Consider the following 20985-nt stretch of genomic DNA (forward strand, 5'->3'; position numbering starts at 1 on the left):
GTTCCAAATGACACAAAGAACTGCCTTCCATACACATCAGCAAGAGAGAAGAGACAAGGAGGAATGATTAAGGCTTAATGCCTAATGCTGTCTTATGTAGAAAGTGCAGCTGGTACTAAGACAAGTGCAATGATTTAAACAAGATTCAAACAAGTGCTCAAGCTGTTTATTAGTGATCAAAAAATAATCCAGGACATAACATCACAACAAAGTTTTTTGCACTTTGTAAGTCAGATGAGGAAGATCACATCTTCAGACACCATGACCTGGTTATCATCCTGCATACGCTCTAGCAGAATATTCACTTCTTGCTGGTCAAACTCCTCAGACTGTCCTTTGTTAATGTGTGAGAGAAGCTCTGGGACTGCTATAGATTGTGACCTGGTTACCTTGAAGGCTTTCAGAAGGGCAGCCTTGAAAACCTTCATTCTTAAAAATACATCAAGAGTGAGGTGAGTTGAAGGCATAATATTCAAGAAATATAAATGTTAGCAGTGGCTGTGTATAAAATACCTGTTCTGATTGACATCAACCTTTTTCTTCTGACTGCCCCTCTGAGACACCAGTCTGGTCTTTTGACTGGCTTGTGCTATTGTTAACAGGAAAACATCTTTATAGTACATATATGTAACTTTACTAAAGAGGTTATTTAAGCATTTTCACATCTGTGTACAGTAATGAAGTTTTCTTCTGCAAAAGCTACCACAAATATTTAAGTGACACCATTATCTACATTACGTGGACATTTTGAAAGGATTTTGCACAAAATGGTACAAAAATAATAATTCCTTATTACGCAACCAAAGGTAATCTTCTATGTCCATTTTTGCAAGTGCACAATGAGCAACATTATCAAAAGTACACTACAAGGGTGAGGGTGGGGATTGAATGATTGCTGGTAAATGACAAATATAACTCACAATCTTCAGTCTCCGTAAAGTCATAAGGATCATCAGTCTCATCTGCAACTGTTGTATCCATGTCATCTTTAGAGACACGAGAACGTTTCCTGTGGACAATAAATGTTCCCCCCCCCATGATATTCCAAAAATTACTAATGCCTATTTAAAAAAAAATATTCAAGACTCATACCTGACACTTCTCTGGCTTGGCATCTCCTCGCTCTGAGTGCTATCCATTTGAGTGTCCATGTTGTCCTCGGTAAGTTTCCTCTTCTTGTTCTTCTCTAGAATCTACATGGAAACAATTACAAAATATATATATATAATTAATTATATATTAATCCATCTTACTTAGCAGTTAGAATGAAAATAAAAAGACAATTAAAAATAAATAAATACCTTTTTGAAATATGCAAACTGCATGAGCTCCAGAGCAGACTCTGCATCACCCAAGTCAATGGTTTTACTCATTCGGGCTTTAGCGTGGGCTGTAGCCAACCTGATCATGGTCTCTAGAGCACGAGCTGTCACAGGCATCGTCTGCAAGCAAGAATAGCAGCAGCGGCAATATTATTCTTTTTCTTTATATAACAAGAAATGTATCACTGAAACATGATAAAAACTTTAATGAAAATTGCTGTAGATGTGGAACATACCCTTGCTGAGTCACTGTTGACCTGATCATGGCTTCTGAGTTTGGAATACTCTTCAGCTATGTAGTCCGAAGCCTCCTGGGTCAACACTGGCTTCACCAGCTTAGCCACATGGATGTATTTTCTAATGAACTCCATCGTGACAACCTTTTCCCTGCAATCCAAATTAGGACCATGTCATTCCATCCATCAGTTTTTTAAAATAATGTTTAATCACTTTGGTTTTAACACGCTTAATAAACTGTTGTTTAAATTTGACTCTGTAAAACATCAAAATATATTAAGGGAGAATACTTACTTTTTCTTTCTGTGGCCATGGAGAACATTGTCCTTTTTCTCATAGATCTGTAGCTCATGTTCTGCTGCCTCAGTGATGTTTGGATCTTCCGTGGCAAATATATCCACGGTGCTGCCTAAGGGCATTGCTGTTGGTGCAAACAAATCAGTCAGGTTTAGGGTACTGACAGGGTCAATTTACTAAACATAATAATGAGCAAAAATATATAATTGTATAAATAAAACGATTTCCTTGTCTAGACAAGTAGGAGGATACATTTGATGTTATCCTAGTTGGATCCATTTTGGCCAGTTATATTGGATTTTATTTGTGAAGTGACACTTGATTTTTGGTCACTCATGCCACAGTCATTATCATAACTACCAATGTGATTATGGGAGCAAATTAATTTACAGTTTGACCACACAAACTAGATTTATAGCTTAGAGTAGACGCTGCCTAAAAATCTGATTTAAGAACAATTTTGGTTTATTCTTCATTGTGTACAAGGCCTAAAAGTAACACATGATCTTTGTCTGGAATACAAATCTGATGACCTCCCACCTGCTCCTTCTTGCTCCCCTGGGGGTCGGTATCTGTGCATGCGCAACACATGCTCTGAAATCTCCCGGTCACTGTCTGCATCCATCTGATCCAAAACGATAAAAAGCAGATCGAAACGGGAGAGCAGGGAATCTTGTAATCCAATGTTTTCCATAGGGCTCTTATACTGATCATACTGGTGTGAAAGAGGAAAACGGATCAACAGGGGAAAAAAGCCTAGAATATGCCACATATTAATTGCTGTGATGACACTTCTCCTATGGGAAAATACTGCTAGTAGTAATAAATAGCCAAGGAGCATTAAGAGTTTAAGTAGCATAACCTGCAAAAAGCAGATATTACCCTTCCATAGACTGGATTAGCAGCAGCTAACACGCTGCAGCGAGCATTGAGCCTGGCCTGAATCCCAGCTTTAGCAATGGTAACTCTCCCCTGCTCCATCACCTCATGGATGGCTGTACGATCCATATCAGACATCTTGTCAAATTCATCAATACACACCACCCCTCTGTCAGCAAGCACCATGGCACCTGCCTCTAATCTGCGTTCACCTGAGGGGAATGGAAAGAAATAGGAGCGAGAAGCTTGAAAAGTACTAAGTTCTCTTTAATGCAATCATCACTAATCTTTCTAATAGATACTACGCATACTTCAAGTTAATTTCCAATCCATAAGTTTCAAAAGCAAGGCAAAATTCATCAGCTCATACAAGCCTTCCCAAGAACAAAAAGGGGAGTTTGCTTAATGACCACTAATTTGGTACTCTCCACCATTATAGAGCCCGAGATTCACAGTGATGAATTTACAAAACAAAACGTGCAATGATATACGAATGATTTATGAAAATTGTTTAAAATGGTGTTTTGAAATTTAAAACTCTTGCCAATACACCGTTTCCTCCCAGCATCTCATTTATCATGGCCACTGTCAAAAAGGCAGTGCAAAGTAATTGGGTGCATCCTTTCACAAAATGAAAAATGGCTTTTTTTCATGCATTCACTCATGCTCAAATGACTGGGCTTTTTTTTCTTGAAATCAAATTATATAATTTAGGGGTTGCAAATTGTGTAAAGATTAGAGGTAAATCACAAACTTCAAACAAATTCACCTGTTTCTTGATCGGTGGTAACAGCAGCAGTAAGTCCAACACCAGATGATCCACGACCAGTCGTGGGGATGGCTCTCGGTGCCGTAAACAGAACGTACCTGAGCAACTGAGATTTGGCTACTGATGGGTCACCTACAAACCAAGAAAAAAGACTAAAAGTGGGCTTAAGAGGAAGCATTCCAGAAACTCCAGTAACCTTACCCATGTTTCACAAAATACTTATTTGAACCTGTACAAATATGACATCATATTACCTTAAGACGTGACTGACCTATGAGCAGGATGTTGATGTCTCCTCTGATACGAGTGCCATTCTCCAAGTTGGTCTCATTTCCTCCAAGTAACAGACAAAGTATGGCCTTCTTTATGTACTCATGGCCATGGATACTGGGAGCTAACGATCGACTTAGGTGCTCAAAAACATCCTGAAACACAAACCCAGCCCCATGGTAAAATTTAAGAATAGCCAAGTAGTGAAGAAAGAGCAATTAGCAGGATATTTACAGTAAGTCATAGCAAACAACAATTACTCTGTTCTCCCTAACATACTTTAGAGTGACTTTTACAGAATTTCTTGATCTTGGCAACATCGTCTGCAGAAAATGTAGGAACAATTTCTTTACTCATCAGCTTCACATTGTTGGCCAGCAGGATAGTTCTGCACAAAAATAAATAGATGAAAACTGAAAAATTATATACATTTTTAAATAAAGTAAAATAAAAAAGATTATTGCTGAAAAAACGAATTACTTAAAAGTTCCTGAGGTAAAGCCCCCTTGTTTGGCAGGTAAACAGCGGTAGACACCAACTACTTGCACACGATCTCCTGGTTTCACTTTATCCACAAGGTCATCATTAGCAATGATGTCAACTGAGCGGGGCAGCTGACCAGCAGGAGCCTTCTCTGGCATCTCCTGGAGAGTCAGAGTCTGGTGGTCCTTATAGCAGCACAGCCCAAATTCAGTTTCTAGTGGATTATTCTCCTCGTCCTGCACATTAACACACACATTTAGAACATTACAGCATCAATATTTATATAAAAAAAAAAAAAAAAAAAAAAAAAAAATGGGGCAGAGGAGACGGCACCATCCAATTACACCTTACACACCTTGGTGGGATAGACTGCACTTGAAGGGAATGCTTCCAATGATGTGAGGTCAGTGTATTTTCTCTCTAGTGTTTTTTTTGTGGCTGGACAGTAGTGCACACTGCGCATGATCTTTGGCCTGACCAATGAACCTGAAACAGTAAAACCACCACATTCATTAAATGAGTGATGTACAGTAAAGGTGAAGATGGAATTGCAAGTAAATGCGCGAACCATCCTCATGTGCATCAGTCCATATCACATATTTGATTAAAAATTAAAGAAAAAATAAAGACTTAAGGTACATTAATGTTGACTTGTTTAAAACAGTTGTATTAATTTTGTATATTCTGCATTTTAAAGTTCTCATTGCTTGTTTGAACTCAATTTGTGGATTTTATACGCTAGCTCTTTTAGTTAATTATTTTTACAAATTATTTCACAAAATTTCACTTTAATACGTTTGTTTGGAAAGGTGCCACACAAAGTTTTTTTTTTTTTTTTCAGAGTTAAACTCCATAATTAACAGACAGGAAATCGTTATGGGCTGGTAATAACTGCAGATAATTACAAATCTAAAAAGCTGTAACTTGAATAAAGGGACTACTGACATGCAGACTGACAAATTGAATTACAGAGAAGATTATCAACCAATAATGGTAGCTCTACAGTCAGACCGTGCAATCTGAAGATTTTAGGCTACTTTACCGCTTCTCGAAATTCTATGTAAGCTCCAGAAAATCAAACGTCTGGTTACCCCACTTATTTGCTTTGATTTCTAGCTTCGTATACTCCTTTCCACCTTAAACCACTACTGCGCTATGCGAAGCTAAAGCTAAGATTTATAAACAGATAAACAGATCTTAATCTTAATCCCATGGCCAAGTCTACATGTCACTAAAACATCTACCAATAAAACTCATTTGCTGTGTACTACCAAGCTTGAGTTCTCCGTTCCACCTTAAATAGGTGAATAAATCAAGGCTTTTCAAACAATTTACTCCTAATGCACACACACAATGGTAAAAAACACATGAATTTGCATCATTTTCATCAAACAATGATATTTACACTTTTCCGTTATGTTGTTATTAACCTTCTTCCTATAACACACACAAAACAGTCCTAACACCTTTCAAAACGTCACTATGCCTCATTTTCTTTAGATTAAAAGGAGTAAATGCCATAGGTTGTGTGTCTTAATATATTCATAGGCATCTGTAGTCCTATATTTTTTAGAAATTATTTGCTGTGACCTGTTCAGGATTGTTGCTGCTTGTAAACTACCTCCACTTTTTTAAACACAAGGCCAATTTCCTCTCATTTTACTCCGTCTCTGGTCATGGAGATTTTTAGAAGGGCAGTTAGGGTTTTTTTTCGGTCTGGTAAAATATAATATTAACTATGTTCACTTGGTCATTTCATGGCTGCGAGACACTGTTTGTAGACCTGGCCACACGGTGGACTGTAAAATAAGTGGACAGAGTGCGGGATAACAGGCAGGACCTCGGAGGGCGGGATCATAGGAGCTCCACTCCGGACTGGGCACTTCTCAAAGAGAATATACTGCTATAGCAATGCTGTGTTTTAGCTTTGACTGTTTCCTTAATCTATGATCACACACCCTGTACATTTTACGAGTAAGCACAGTAAATATCCTACAGATTGTTCCGTTAATGAGTTTACTGCTGCAGCTGCATTGCCACAACTTTCAGTTGGTAGTGCCATTATTGAGGCCGGCAAACAAATGTTTGCCTCGATATTCCAAGCAAGAACTTCCAACTTTGCTAAAACAAAAGAGCAGAACTTTGTCTCCAAAGTGGGATTGCCCCATCCCTCCCTTTATCACACAGCATGGTGCCAACCAGCATAGGCACAGACCTAGAGAGTCAGTCATGGGGCCATCCAGTGAGGATGCATTAGAATCTGTGCAAAAAGAGGGGACGGAGTAGGGGGGTGTTTGGCAAGCTTCCACTGAGGCATAAAGAAATAAAAAGATAAGTCTGTTACTTAACACTGCAAGTAATTCAAACTTTTGTCTACTATTACCAAAGCATCTTATCTACCACATTTGAAATCTTTGCTGGTTTGTGTGTGGTGTTATGGAAAAGATAATAGTCTTCAAGTTCAGTGCCCAACAACTTTAATTTGCATTTTAAGCCCTACATGCCCTTATAGCATGGAGGAGCCTGTGGCATTCAATTGAAAAATGGCCACAGGGCAAAAGTAGAGGTCAAAGAATAATTTTGTTTTCCAAATTACAAATAATTTTCTTCAAATCATCTCAGCCTAACACAGACTACAGAATGACAACACAACTTCAGAGGTCAAGGCTGTATTGAAGATGACAGCTTTCAAAATGTTAAAAGGAATAGGGTATCATGGGCCCATGTCCGTACACTTGGTGTATTACTGTAATCACTGTAATGAAGAGGTCAAATTGACATCAAGTCATTTAGGTGGTTTGGGTTTTAAATTTTCTTGCATTCAAAAACGCATTTTAGAAATCATCACTTACACTTGGTCACAATGCCCTCAACGCAGACAAGATTCCCCAGAAACCGTGCACTGAGGGTACGAGGAGACACATGCTTATTCCCAAAGCTTCCCTCAAACCCAACATGAAACTCATCAAACTGCTTGGCATACGTTCCATCAATTGAGCCCACCAGGTCCTTTAGGGCTTTTTGGAATGCAACCAGCTCGCCGAAGGCATTATTCAGCAGTCTATAGGGGACACAAAGGACAATAGTGCAAATATTGTTAATGGAAACGGAATTATGGCAAAGTTAACACTTCCTAAGATTTGAATAGATCAAATATATATTCCTTGAAACATTCTGCACACAAAGTTTCTACATTTCAGAGGTGGGCAGAACAAGGTCCAGGCCCAGTAACAAGTCATGTAATATTGTTACACGGCACGGTGGCGCAGCAGGTAGTGTCGCAGTCACACAGCTCCAGGGGCCTGGAGGTTGTGGGTTCGATTCCAGCTCCGGGTGATTGTCTGTGAGGAGTTGGTGTGTTCTCCCTGTGTCCGCATGGGTTTCCTCCGGGTGCTCCGTTTTCCTCCCACAGTCCAAAAACACACGTTGCAGGTGGATTGGCGACTCGAAAGTGTCCGTATGTGTGTGTGTCTGTGTTGCCCTGGGAAGGATTGGCGTCCCCTCCAGGGTGTATTCCTGCCTTGCGCCCAATGATTCCAGGTAGGCTCTGGACCCCCCGCGACCCTAAATTGGATAAGCGGTTACAGATAATGGATGGATGGATGGATGTTCATTCCCCCCCACCCCGGCCCCATGTTTGAGCCTTTCTAAACACAAAGAGATTTATAAGCACCTAAGAGTTTTAATTTAATACTTACATTTTATAGAATACTCTTGTCTTCTTCAAAAAATAATACTTATGCAAAACTAATAACTAGAGGGGTAAAATTCAGGAATGAACTTTGAATTTGGCTTATCAACGTGTGTTGTTTGTGTTTGTAATGTGTGTATTATGAGGGTTAAGTTTATTTGGTGTGTTGTAATCTTTGGTGGTGAACTATGATGTTTGTATGTGATGTGTGAGGTGTTTGTGGAGTGTGTGATTGTGCTGTGTGAGATATGCATTTGTGTGGTGCTTGTGGTGTTTGAACGTTTGTGTTGTATGTGTGCTGTGATTGTGTGGTGTTTGTGTCACTGTGTGTGTAGTATGTCTGTATGTTGTGTTTGTGGAGTGTGCCGTTTGATGTGTGTTTGTGAAATGTATGGTGATTCTGCAGTGTATGTTGTTTGTTTATTGTTTGTTGAGTGTGGTGAATTTATGGTGTGTGTGTGTCTGTTATGGTAGTGTGACACTTGTGTTTGTGGAGTGTGTGGTGACTTTGTGCATGTTGTTTGTTGATTGTGGTGATGATTTTATGGCATGTGTGTGGTGGTGTGGTGTGTATAATGTGTCTGGGTGATTGTGGAGTATGTTTGTGGAATGTACAGTGAATGTGTGGTGTGTGTTTGTGGAGTGTGCAGTGAATGTGTTGTGTAGGGACAGAATTAGCATACTTTGACATTTGTCCCAATGTATTCCCATTTTTGGAAATCCATTAATCGGATCACATCAAAAAGCGCAAACAGCCTGAATGGGAATCCTTGGGTTGTAGCCAAATGATCTTGTTTGCTGTGGGCGCCATATTGGGGACAGATTGCCTGGTTTCAGAGCATAGCACTAATGCAAACAGACCCGAAATACAATAATTGTCTCTCATACACAGCTCGTCTCCCTGCACTGGAGAGTCTAACAACAATTAGAAGCACATAGGTCCACTGCCTCTTTGTGTCAGGGGCATAAAGTATCTCAGGGTGTAATATATACATAATGAGGAGAAAAAGAACTGGTCAAATCTGTTAGCCAAATTAGCATTTTTCTCACAGGATCTAATTGACAACTGTTAGCACATCAGACATTAATGCATTTCTTTGTCCGAATCTGAGTGAGTTGTGCATACACAGAACATATACAAGCATCGGTAATCATCTTATTTCACTCGTTTTCTTTTAGTGTGTAAGAGGCTGTGACAAGCCCCATATTTCGTCTTATTCTTTTTCCAGGGTAAATTTGATCCTGTTCTCCACTAGCTCCATAAATTATTCCTCTGGTTTGCCTTAAAGTTTAATAAATTAGTGTTCCTTATCTAAAAGTGTGAGTTTAGTTTTGTGAAACAGGCGGTAGTATAAACTGCTCCAGTTTTTTTTATTGTCATTTCAAAAAAGGAAATTGTGTCCTTGGGAACACTCCAGGTGACGACTTGGGTTTTTGTTGCTCAACATCTTGATGCATAACAAGATATATTCCTGACAAATAAATATGCATGTTCCTGAATACCGATGTATGGTTCAAACATTCAAAGGCAGTTAAAACTAGATGCTTTAGCCTCTTAGATTGCATATTCATGAACAATTATGACTTTCTTGACCTTAGGAGGAAACTTTGTCTCCATCAGCATTGGTGTGTGTGTGTATGTAACATTATTTTAAATTTGTTTACTCATTTTGAAGCAATTTATATGAAATCTGATTTGTTTAGAAATGCTAAAATATGACAAAGGTGAGATCTCCCTTTGAAGTAAATTCCCAAAAAAACAGATTGAAATGCAAAAGAATCAGACTTGTATATGGAGTTAACTCTTAGAACTGAAGTGGCAATTTAGTGCATCCAGTATGTATCAAAACAAACTGAAATTGTGAGTTTGTTATTTCTTTTGATTTATGGGTCTATAATGAAATTAACACCCAGAGGCACAAAATATATAAAATAAATAAAACAAAATAAAAAAATAAATACCCACAAAGCAATTAGTAACTAAACATAAATGAAATAAAATGTGTTTCTCCTGTAATAGTAACTGCATTAATCAATCAATATGTCACTTATATAGCTAAGCAAATGTAACTATCCATCTCTGCCTTTCATCAACTACTTTAACAATATTTAAGAACGTATCACTTACTCCTTGGCTCGTTTTTCATTCCTCCGCCGCAGGTCATTAATGTTGACAATGAGGCGAGACTGGCCCTCAGACACCATACTCCTAACCTTCTCATGATATACCCCCTGGTCTTGCTGTCAAAAAATGGCCAAAATGACATTAAAGCAGAATCATGACACTGACGTGATTAAACTGGGTAGAAAATTACAAATGCTGACTAATGCCATTAGAACAACTGCTAAATAAAAGCATAAGAAAGAATCTTGTTACTAAGGTGGTCTGAATCAACTAAAAAAGGATTTAGGAAAATTTTCATTAAATAAAAATTACTTTAGTAGGGTACTCACATCATCATCCAGAAAATCCAGGTATTCTCTCTGAGCTTCTCGTAGCTCAAGGTCTTCAAAGCCATCATCCATTTTCCCACTACACTACACCTATGAAGCTTGACAGAACACAGACCCATACACACACAGATTATGGGTCTGTTTCCTGGACAGTTTTAGTGCACTACACTGAAAGGAGATCTGTTTCACAAAAATCCATTTCATGGATAATAATTTCAATATAGTGCTGCAATGAGAGGAAAATCGAACATTAAGTTTGTCTGCTTAACGTTCAGTCTCTAACTTTGTGATCAATTTATATTTTATTCATTCACAACACCTGGTTTCTTACTCCAAACCCTCTTAAGCATTAATTTTAACAATATCTAAAAATAAAAAAATTAAAATGTACTGCATGCTAGCTGATACTAGTTATCACCAAATCCAATGTAAAGTCATTATTTATTTTGTAGCTACTTCTCAAGATTTGTTTTAATGATAGACACATTTTAAATATCTGAATTAATACTTAACAAATTACTTCAGTATGGCTTAAGACATACTATAAAAAAGCTCAGCTTTCTCACCTGCAGTAAAATGTCTAAAAATGTCCTAGCTGTAATCCAGATATTTAGAAATAGTTACAGCAATTTTGTAAGTTCAGATTTAGCACATGCTGTGAAACTTCTCCATTACCCAACAAAAGTCTCAGCTCCTGGCCATGAAGGTTGCAGGGCTGGAAACCAATTTTGTTAATTATTGGAGGTGAGTCATTTAAAGGGACAGTTCAGTACAAATTTAAATGTGCAAAAAAATATTTGCCTCTCAACCATGTGCTATTTATTACTTGCTAACCATAAAGGAAATACTTTCAACAACACATTGAAAAGACAGCATATGCATGTCTCCAGACTAAAAACATATTAACATTTTAAAGAAGGGTACTTTTATTGAAACAGCAAAAAAATGTTCTTGAGAAAAGTGCTTCATAAATAAAATTTGATTGATTGATTGATGAGAAAAAGGCAGGGTTATAACAGCTACCATGAGAAGCTCCTTGTTTCTACTCTCACGGTCCATCTCAGCTCCACTGACCATACAGGAGCACTTTGTAGTTCTACAATTACAGACTTTAGTTTATCTGTTGCTTTGCATACTTTCTTTTCTGCTTTGTAAAATTTTCTTAAATGCTCAGGACCCCCACAGGAACACTGCGGCCAGTAGTTTACGGTAGAAAGTGTGAGAGCAAGAGGGGGGACTCACAGAAAAGCGTAGATATTGAAAATCCATAAGAATTTAATTAAAAGAATTTAAAATATTTTACATAATTCACTACAGTTAATAACAAAACAGGCCTGATTGGCTAAAAGAACGTTTTGCAACCTTTACAAAGTCCAGAAAGGTCCATAAAATGGAGGGAATTCAGTTTCCCTGAGATTAAAATTAAAAATCAAACTGTTACCAGAAAATTCCACTGTTGTATTGAAAATCAGATCCTCACGGTATAATATTTATGGTTATTTACCATAGGAATTAGGAATAATATGCTTGAAAAAACTCAGATATTAAATTCAATAAAATGGTTAAATCAAACTGTTACCAGCCCACTCCACTGCAGTCTTGAAGAACATGTTCTCAGGTACTCAGGTTATAATTTTCCTACATTTATACTGTAGGAATTTGGAGTAATATAATTTCAAACTCAAAAATATGATGTTTAATTTGCACATATTGCAATATTTTGAGTGCTATTAAAGGGTTAAATCAAACTACCAGACCACTCCACTGCAACCTTAAATAACATGTTCTCAGGTACACATATCATAGTTTTGAATTAGTATTATTATTATTCTGTTGTTGTAATAATTTGGTGTAATTGTAATTTGAATATCCTGAAAAAAAATTGTCTAAATGTTTGAATCTGCAGTCAAATGTTTAAAACAAACTGTTCCCAGAGAACTGTAGGAATTTAGAGTAATAATAATTCAAAATGACTGAATATGATTATTCAATGTGTAAGAAAGCTGAATGCTACAGAAGGGTAAAATCAAGTCGTAACCAGAGACCTCAACTGCATTCTTGAGGAACATATTCTCTGGTGCATTCATGATCATTTCCATGAGTTTTTGCTTTATCCAAAAAGGTAAGAGCATGACAAAATCATCAAAAATTATCATCGAATTTACTGTTTTAACCACCTCAACTGGATCTCAATGCAAACTTACCTGTGGTAATGAGCTTTGGGTAATGACCCACAGAATGACACTGCAAATACAAATTTTCTGTGTATTCTCTCCATGATAGGGCGAAGAGCCATCTGGGAGAAGCTTTTCTTTTGCACTGAGAGGATGGAAACTCATGGAAACAATTACCTATGCAATGGAAAATATGTTCCTCAAGAATGCAGTTGACTATTACTATTACTCTAAATTAATTTCATGACCATCAGCATTCTGCAATTTATGGAGTCATCATCATCATCATCTTTTCGACTTATCTATTTCAGGGTCATGGTGGCAACAGGGCGAGCAAAGAAGCCCAGACGTCTCTGCTCCCTGCAGCTACCACCAGCTCTTCCTGGGGGATCCCCAGGTGAGATATAATACCTCCAGTGTGCCCTGGGTCTACCCCGGGGCCTCCTTACAGTTTGACGTGTCTGGTACACCTCCAGTGGGAGATATCCAGGAGGCATCTTTATCAGATTCCCAAACCACATAAACAGACTCCCTAATCACTGAGCTCCTCACACGATCACGAAGATTATGCCCATCAACCCATCTGAGAAAACACATTTCAGCTGCTTCAGCCGCAATCGCAGTCTTTCAGTCATTACCACCTTATGTCTTTAGGTGAGAGTAAGTAAGTACATAGACTGACTGGTAAATGTAAAGCTTTGCTTTATGGCTCAGCTCTCTCTTCAACACAACGGTTCGGTACAGTGACAGCATTACTGCAGACGCTGCACATAACCTGCTGTCAATCTCACTATCCCTCTTCCCATCACACGTGAACAAGAACCTGAGATACCTGGACTCCTTCCCTTGAGGTAGGTTCTCACCCCCTACCTGAAGGGAGCATGCCATCTGTTTCTGGGAGATAACCATGGCCTCAGACTTGGAGGTGCTGATTCGCATACCAACAGCTTCACACTCGGCTGCAAACTGCTCAAGTGAATGCTGGCCTCAGCGCGAAGAAGCCAGAAACCACAGACAAACAGCAGAAAACAGCAGAGATGCCACCTCCTGAGCCCCTCGACAGAAGCCTTCCTGTCCCAGGCTACGCCTCACCACCCTGTCCATGAATATCATTAACAGGAGTGAAGACAAGGCACATCACTGAGTCAAATACCCACACTGAACAAGCTTGACTTACTGCCGAGGATGCGAGCGCAACTCAAACTGAGAGGTCCATTGTAGAGGCGAGTCATCCAAGACAGCCCCACAGTATTGAGTGCCTTAAGTAACTCTGGGCGAATCTCATCAACTCCTGGGGCTTTACCACTGTGAAACTTTTTCACCACCTCAGTGACTTCAGCCAAGGAAATTAAATCTAACACCCCAGACACTTTTGGCCCTACCCACTGTTTAGGAAGCATGTCTCTTGGTTTTAGGAGTGCTACTTCCAATGCCCAACAATACGCTGAGCTTGAGTTCAATGTTTCACCATCCTTACTGAGCACAGCTTGGACAGTGCCAAAACAAATGGCCTCAGATAAGAGGACATGGCCACCAGGTGAATCATTGACGTTTGTCCCAAGGTGCTCTGGTACCAAGTACAATTATGAGCCACCTTGTGTTCAAACATGGTGTTCATTATGGACAAACCATGACTAGCACAGTGCAATACCATCACACCGCTGATGTTCAGATCAGGCAGATCGTTCCTCCCAATCACTCTTCTCCAGGTTTCCCAGCCATTGCCAACGTGAGCATTGAAGTCCCCCTTAAAACAATAAAGTCGATGAATGGAATCCTCTCACTACCTCCAAAAAGGCTGAGTACTCTGCACAGCCGCCAGCCAGGGACTTGTGAGTATTCCCACACCCACCCGGTGTCTCTCACCCTGTACAACTCATGAGTAGGAGAGAGACTAACCCCTATTGAGGAGTTTGGAGCCCACACTGTGTGTAGAGGTGAGCCCAAATATATATAGCTTGTATCTCTCAACCTCCTGCATCAGCTCCGGCTCCATCCCCACCAATGAGGTTACGTTCCATATGCCAAAAAACAGTTTCTGCTGCCAAGCTCCATGATGTCAGGGGCCCCTTCGCCCATGCTCTGTGCCCAATGAGCATTGCACCGCACCCCTACACTGGATCTTGTGGGTGGTGAGCCCACATGATCCTCCCATGTTGCCTATTCAGGCTGAGCCCAACTGGGTCATGTGGGCTGCCCGGCCATCAGTCACTCGCTGTCGGACACCACCCCCAGGCCTGGCTCCAGGGGTATGTCCCGGTAATCCTCTCCCGAGCAGGGTACACTTAATTTTAAATGTTGTACTCATAGTGATGCTTTTTGGAACATGCTTGTCTGGATCTTTATCCAGACCTGTTTGCCACTGAAGACCCTACTGGAAGCTAACAGCTCTCAATGACATAGCCTTGGAAGACATTAGACCACACAGCCCTTCTGCCATGACAAGCCCCCGATTCAGGAAGGAAATTTATGGAATTGTATTCATTTTATGAAGTTTGTAATACTTTTACTCGAAGTTCTTACAGTAAAAATATATGAATAGTATACTCTGGGTACATTAGAATATGTTCTTCAAGGCTGCAGTGGAGTGGTGTGCTAACAGTTGGATTTAACCCTTTAATAGCACTCACTATTGTGCCATATATGCAAATTAGACATCATGTTTATGAGTTTGAAACGTAATTACTTCAAATTCCTACAGTAAATATGTATTCAGTGAGAATATTTATCAGTCATTAATAAATTATATTCCATGTTAGTTGACCGATAGTTGAACCTCGGATCCAGGAGGAACAATGCGGATTCCGCCCCGGTCGTGGAACACAGGACCAGCTCTTTACCCTCGCTAGGATCCTGGAGGGTGCATGGGAGTTTGCTCAACCAGTCTACATGTGTTTTGTGGATCTGCAGAAGGCATTCGACCGTGTCCCTCGGGGTATTCTGTGGGGGGTGCTCAGGGAGTATGGGGTACTGGGCTCTTTGTTACGAGCTATCCAGTCCCTGTACAAACAGAGCAGGAGTCTGGTTCATATGGCTGGCAGTAAGTCCGACTGGTTTCCAGTCAGAGTTGGACTCCGTCAGGGCTGCCCGTTGTCACCGGTTCTGTTCACAATTTTTATGGACAGAATTTCTCGGCGTAGCCAAGTGGCGGAGGGTGTCTGGTTTGGTGGTCTCAGGATCCCATGTCTGCTTTTTGCAGATGATGTGGTCTTGTTGGCTTCATCGAGCCGGGACCTCCAGCTCTTGCTGGACCAGTTTGCAGCCGAGTGTGAAGCGGTAGGGATGAGGATCAGTACCTCCAAGTCCGAGTCCATGGTACTCAGTCGGAAAAGGGTGGAGTGCTCTCTCCAGGTTGGAAGTGAGATCCTGCCTCAAGTGGAGGAGTTTAAATACCTCGGGGTCTTGTTCACGAGTGAGGGAAAAATGGAGCGTGAGATTGACAGGCGGATCGGTGCAGCGTCAGCAGTAATGCGGGCTCTGTACCGGTCCGTTGTGGTGAAGAAAGAGCTGAGCAGAAAAGCAAAGCTCTCGATTTACCGTTCAATCTACGTCCCAACCCTCACCTATGGTCACGAGCTTTGGGTAGTGACAGAAAGAACGAGATCGCGGGTACAAGCGGCTGAAATGAGTTTTCTCCGCAGGATGTCTGGACTCTCCCTTAGAGACAGGGTTAGGAGCTCGGACATCCGGGAGAGACTCGGAGTGGAGCCGCTGCTCCTCCACGTCGAGAGGAGCCAGTTGAGGTGGTTCGGGCATCTGCTTCGGATGCCTCCTGGACGCCTTCCTGGAGAGGTGTTCCGGGCATGTCCAACGGGGAGGAGGCCCCGGGGCAGACCAAGAACACGCTGGAGAGACTATATGTCTCGACTGGCCTGGGAACGCCTCGGTATACCCCCGGAGGAGCTGGCATCGGTGGCTGGGGAGAGGGAGGTCTGGGTTTCTTTGCTCCGACTGCTTCCCCATTACACAGATTACCCTTCATCATCAGAACTACATCAAATCTTAGGTTTACAGAAAATATTTAAAAGTTCTAGAGATGCTTTATACTTATACTATTTGTTACAAACATTATTTCATGTCAAGTCAGGTAGGTAGTAGGTAGCAACAAGAAAGGAAAAAATCTTTTGATCTGTTTGAACTGTTGTTGGAGCTTTGTTCAGTCCAAAGCAACAACAACAACATGCTAATACACAATAAACAATGCTTACCATTACCACAGCTATTGTTGTGAGCACACACATGCTCTGTGTATATGCGCCCACTGCCCCTACTGCACTAGTGTGTGTGTGTGTGTGTGTGTGTGTGTTCTCAGCCACAGTGACTAAATTCAGAGGACACATTTCAATGTATGTTGAACAATGACAATGCATGCATGGTTTACATTTATGTGTTTACATTTACATTTCCACAGCCTGCTGTTCTCATTAGAGACAGTGTTTGTGATGTCACCAGCTAGATTTTAAGGGGGAACTGTGGTAGTGGAAAAGGAGCCAGGTATCAGGGAACAAAATATGAGTAGAGTTGTGTAATGTAGGTGCCATGCAGTGGAAATGAACTATAAGTATTGGCTACTGTGCAGATAATTTGTAAGTTTATCTAATTAGTTCTGTGAAACTGAGAGTCGTCTACAATTGGAGCTGTTTGATATTATACTCACCAAATTTACAGCGGTAAAAATTGTTCTAGCTTCTTGCACAGCTGATAGGTGAACTGGGGCTGAGTTGAGCTACCACATAGTCTTCAGTCCAAGTGCCCTTTGCACTGAAGAGAGAAAAAAGCTAATTATTATTATTATTAGGGATAAGTAACTTGATAATTGTATGTATTGTTAAGCTGTCTATCCTACAATATAAGATGCCATCAGTTTATTGTATTACAGTATAAGTAATTCACATTTTACACACACATATATACATGCTCATCAGTCAGCCATAACATTACTACCACTGTCTTGTTTTCACACTCCCTGTCCACTGTCTGTACAGGTTATGTGCACTTTGTTGTTCTACATTTACCGACTGTAGTCTATCTGTTGCTCTATCCCCTGTTCTTCAATGGACAGAACCAACATAGATCTGGCATTATTGAATGCACTTAATGAACAATTGAAGAACAAGGTGAAAGGGGGATAGCAATGCATGCAGAGCACCAGATGAAGTACAGTCTGTAATTGCAGAGCTATAAAGTGCTCCTGTATAGTCAGTGGAGCTGAGAAAATGGACAGTGTATAAATAAAGAGGCGGTCATCATTTTGTATCACAAAGTGACATAGTATACAGTACATATATGACAAATGAAAGAGAGTGTCCGTGGGCATGTTTGGTGCCGTAGGTATTTTGGTGCTTCGTGATGATCTCTCACTATTTAAATAAACATAAAAAACATACATAATGTTTCTCCACAGAGAGGTATGTCCATTTTTATTGTAAAATATTCTGCTGTCAATTTTAAAATTCAGAAACAGGACTTACTGTAATGCAGACTCCATAATCAGTCATATGTGAAAAAATTCCAGAATTACTTTCAAGCACTTACTCTTTAAGCAGAAATACATAATTGTATTCTTTCACTGTAAACTATTTACTTAAGTAATAACAATTTTAATACATTGTAAAATAGTTCAGTCCATTCAAAGAAATAAAATAAGTGGTAAGCAATTTAGCTACTTTGAAATCAACCACTGTTTACAGTATAAACCTGGAAAGACTCTACAACTGTTTAGTGTTACCATACCTTGGGTGTACACAGGCCCACTCTGTCTCATCGAGAAGGGTATCTCTGCAGGCCAGAGGCAGCTCCAAGTGGGCGGTACAGCTCCAAATGTGTGCGGAAGAATATTTTGGCTGGCTTCGAGATATGTAGTTGGCATAAATGCCCCTCACCCCAGAATTTTTAAGGCATGGAAACTGGACTGTAGGGCCCCTCACCACAATTCTTAAGGCACAGATACTAGACTGCAGGGCACCTTATGCACCACAGTTCAGACAGTTTGATACTTTTAGAAACCTAGGCTGTCTGGTTAACAGTGATGTCCTGCTTTGTGTAAAATGCCCTGCACAAAATAGGTATCCTAGTTATTTTCTTTTTTCTAACAAATTTCTATAACTATTGCAGCTCAAATTGCTCTGTTTGAGCATTGTTTGTAAATGTAAGAGACTGTCAGTGAGTTCTTTGGGATATTGTGTTAGATTATTGTGTATTTTGTAGCACAGCTCTATGCCTGGTGACCATGTAATAATTGATTTGTTTTCAGTACTAATATTGTACCTTTTAAACATTGAGTACATTATATGGAGTACATTTTCAGCATTATGTGATTTACAGAATAGTTTGTGGTTGGCTTCATATGTGAAATTTTCCATTTCTCTTGCAATAAAAAGAGATTAACCATTTAACTGAGACCACATACTGAGAATGATAATGTTTGCTTACATATAGGCTACTACTCACTTCCTAACAAGAGACATGACAGTAAATATGGGTTCATCAGCACAGCTCAGTGCTGGGGTGCTATATATTCCTCGCCTGGCATTAGGTTCATGTTTCTCTACTCCAGAGAATCCAATTCTACTGTCAGTATTTCTCTACAGGGACTAGAGAGGCAGTGTGTGCACGTTTGCACATCTGTGTTAGTAATGGGTGCAACTTAATGTAGAATACATTCATTACAAATTTGTCCTCAAATATTTGTACATATTGTGTATTTCTGAAAAAAATTAAACTGAATAAATGAACTGTATTAAAATAAATTGATAGCCCTTCGGGCGGCACGGTGGTGAGGCAGGTAGTGTTGCAGTCACACAGCTCCAGGAACCTGGAGATTGTGCGAGCCACAATCCATGTGACTGTCTGTGAGGAGTTGGTAGGTGGATTGGCGACTCAGTGTGAGTGAATGTGTGTGTGTGTGTGTCACCCTGTGAGGGACTTGTGCGTTCCTGCCTTGCACCCAGTGATTCTAGTTAGGCTCAGGACTGGACCCACCGCGACCCTGAATTGGATAAGCAGTTTCAGACAATGAATTAATGAATGATAGTCCTTCTACAAATTCACATGCACAATCCAGGTAAGAAGAAAGGGAGGCTTTCTGACAGTCTAGGCCAGAGCTATCCAATTCTGATCTTGTTTTACCTGTTCAAACAAACTTGATTCAACTAATTCTGTGAGTAGGGTGTTCCAGGACCTGGTTCTGATGCCAAATCAAAGCATGTGTGATCATCTGAACACAAAGAGTAAAACATAATACTCTACAACAAGGACATACTTCTTTAAAGAATCATTTAAAACCATGCAAATGACCTAGATGAAGTACAGTGAACCTCTCTGAATGTCTATTTATATTCTAAGTTTTAAATTGAGCCAAATTTCCTGAAAAGTTGCACCACTATCTTGGAATTCATTATACCATAACTACATTACAGTGAATTTCCATCTTATTAAGTTCAACTAACTTGTAGCTACATGCACTGACTCTATTGTCATATACACCCACTATGTCTGAGTGCTCATGGTAGGTTTGCTGAATATTATGATTATTTGCAAATTATTAGCACCATTTCTCCCATGTCCATTAATGGAAAGGAACTGCTTTAAATATTTATTTGAATAGTGGGCCATTTTCTATAGTGTTACTTAAGGGTTTACACATTTAAACTGATTATAATCCAATACTAAACAAATAATACTGTCATACAATATTCTGTAATCAAATTAAAATAATGATTGTAGAAATGAGAGACCTAATGGATTTCATAAGTTTGCAGTTCACCCCATAATCATTCATTCATTATCTGTAACCGCTTATCCAGTTCAGGGTTGCGGTGGGTCCAGAGCCTACCTGGAATCATTGGGCGCAAGGCGGGAATAAACCCTGGAGGTAGCGCCAGTCCTTCACAGGGCAACACACACACACGCATTCATTCACACACTCATGCCTACGGACACTTTTGAATCGCCAATCCACCTACCAACGTGTGCTTTTGGACCAGAGGAAACCCACACGGACACGGGGAGAACACACCAACTCCTCACAGACAGTCACCCGGAGCGGGAATCAAACCCACAACCTCAAGGCCCCTGGAGCTGTGTGACTGCAACACTACCTGCTGCGCCACCGTGCCGCACCCCATAATCAGATCACCAAAAATATATACTTAAAATATCAGAAGTGCTATGTATTTCATTTTCACTGAAACCTCATATGCGGCATATTATGGACAGCTAACTCTGGCCGGTGATTGGTTTAATAAAAAGTGACTGATATCGAGACTCGCTTGTGTAATTGTCTGCAGTCGAAAATGATATACATATGACCCGCCCTTTACTCACGCCCACAGGTGCTCCGGCCTGCAGCATTACCTTTCTCCATATATCTGTTCTCTCCCCCATCTCGTCACCTGAGCTCCGCCCCTC

The 20985-nt window shown here is 40.2% G+C and overlaps 1 protein-coding gene across 2 annotated transcripts; it reads right to left on the minus strand.

The window, feature by feature from the left end:
• Positions 1 to 42: 42 nt before the first annotated feature.
• Positions 43 to 11113, minus strand: mcm3l (MCM3 minichromosome maintenance deficient 3 (S. cerevisiae), like). 2 transcript variants are annotated; one of them, XM_066676523.1, is made up of 18 exons: positions 10969 to 11113; positions 10403 to 10500; positions 10077 to 10189; positions 7110 to 7318; positions 4613 to 4743; positions 4255 to 4493; positions 4054 to 4162; positions 3776 to 3929; positions 3505 to 3636; positions 2739 to 2947; positions 2397 to 2571; positions 1854 to 1980; positions 1559 to 1709; positions 1302 to 1442; positions 1093 to 1193; positions 921 to 1009; positions 514 to 589; positions 43 to 429 (listed from the first exon to the last, which is right to left on the minus strand). In XM_066676523.1, the coding sequence occupies exons 2-18, from the start codon at positions 10472 to 10474 to the stop codon at positions 231 to 233; spliced, it is 2427 nt and encodes an 808-aa protein (XP_066532620.1). In that variant the 5' UTR covers positions 10475 to 10500; positions 10969 to 11113; the 3' UTR covers positions 43 to 230. The 2 variants fall into 2 exon arrangements, with proteins under 2 accessions (XP_066532620.1, XP_066532622.1); XM_066676525.1 differs by having other exon boundaries at positions 10403 to 10628.
• Positions 11114 to 20985: the final 9872 nt, after the last annotated feature.

The sequence above is a fragment of the Hoplias malabaricus genome, chromosome 7 (genome assembly GCF_029633855.1).
Source record: "Hoplias malabaricus isolate fHopMal1 chromosome 7, fHopMal1.hap1, whole genome shotgun sequence".
In the NCBI taxonomy this organism is placed as follows: Eukaryota; Metazoa; Chordata; class Actinopteri; order Characiformes; family Erythrinidae; genus Hoplias; species Hoplias malabaricus.

Coding starts and splice junctions, on each gene's coding strand:
- mcm3l (XM_066676523.1), bottom strand. CDS start 10,474: ATGGATGATGGCTTTGAAGACCTTGAGCTACGAGAAGCTCAGAGAGAA. Junction 10,190..10,402: donor TGGATTTTCTGGATGATGAT/GTGAGTACCCTA, acceptor ATTTTTTGACAG/CAAGACCAGGGGGTATATCA. Junction 7,319..10,076: donor AATGAAAAACGAGCCAAGGA/GTAAGTGATACG, acceptor TGTCCCCTATAG/ACTGCTGAATAATGCCTTCG.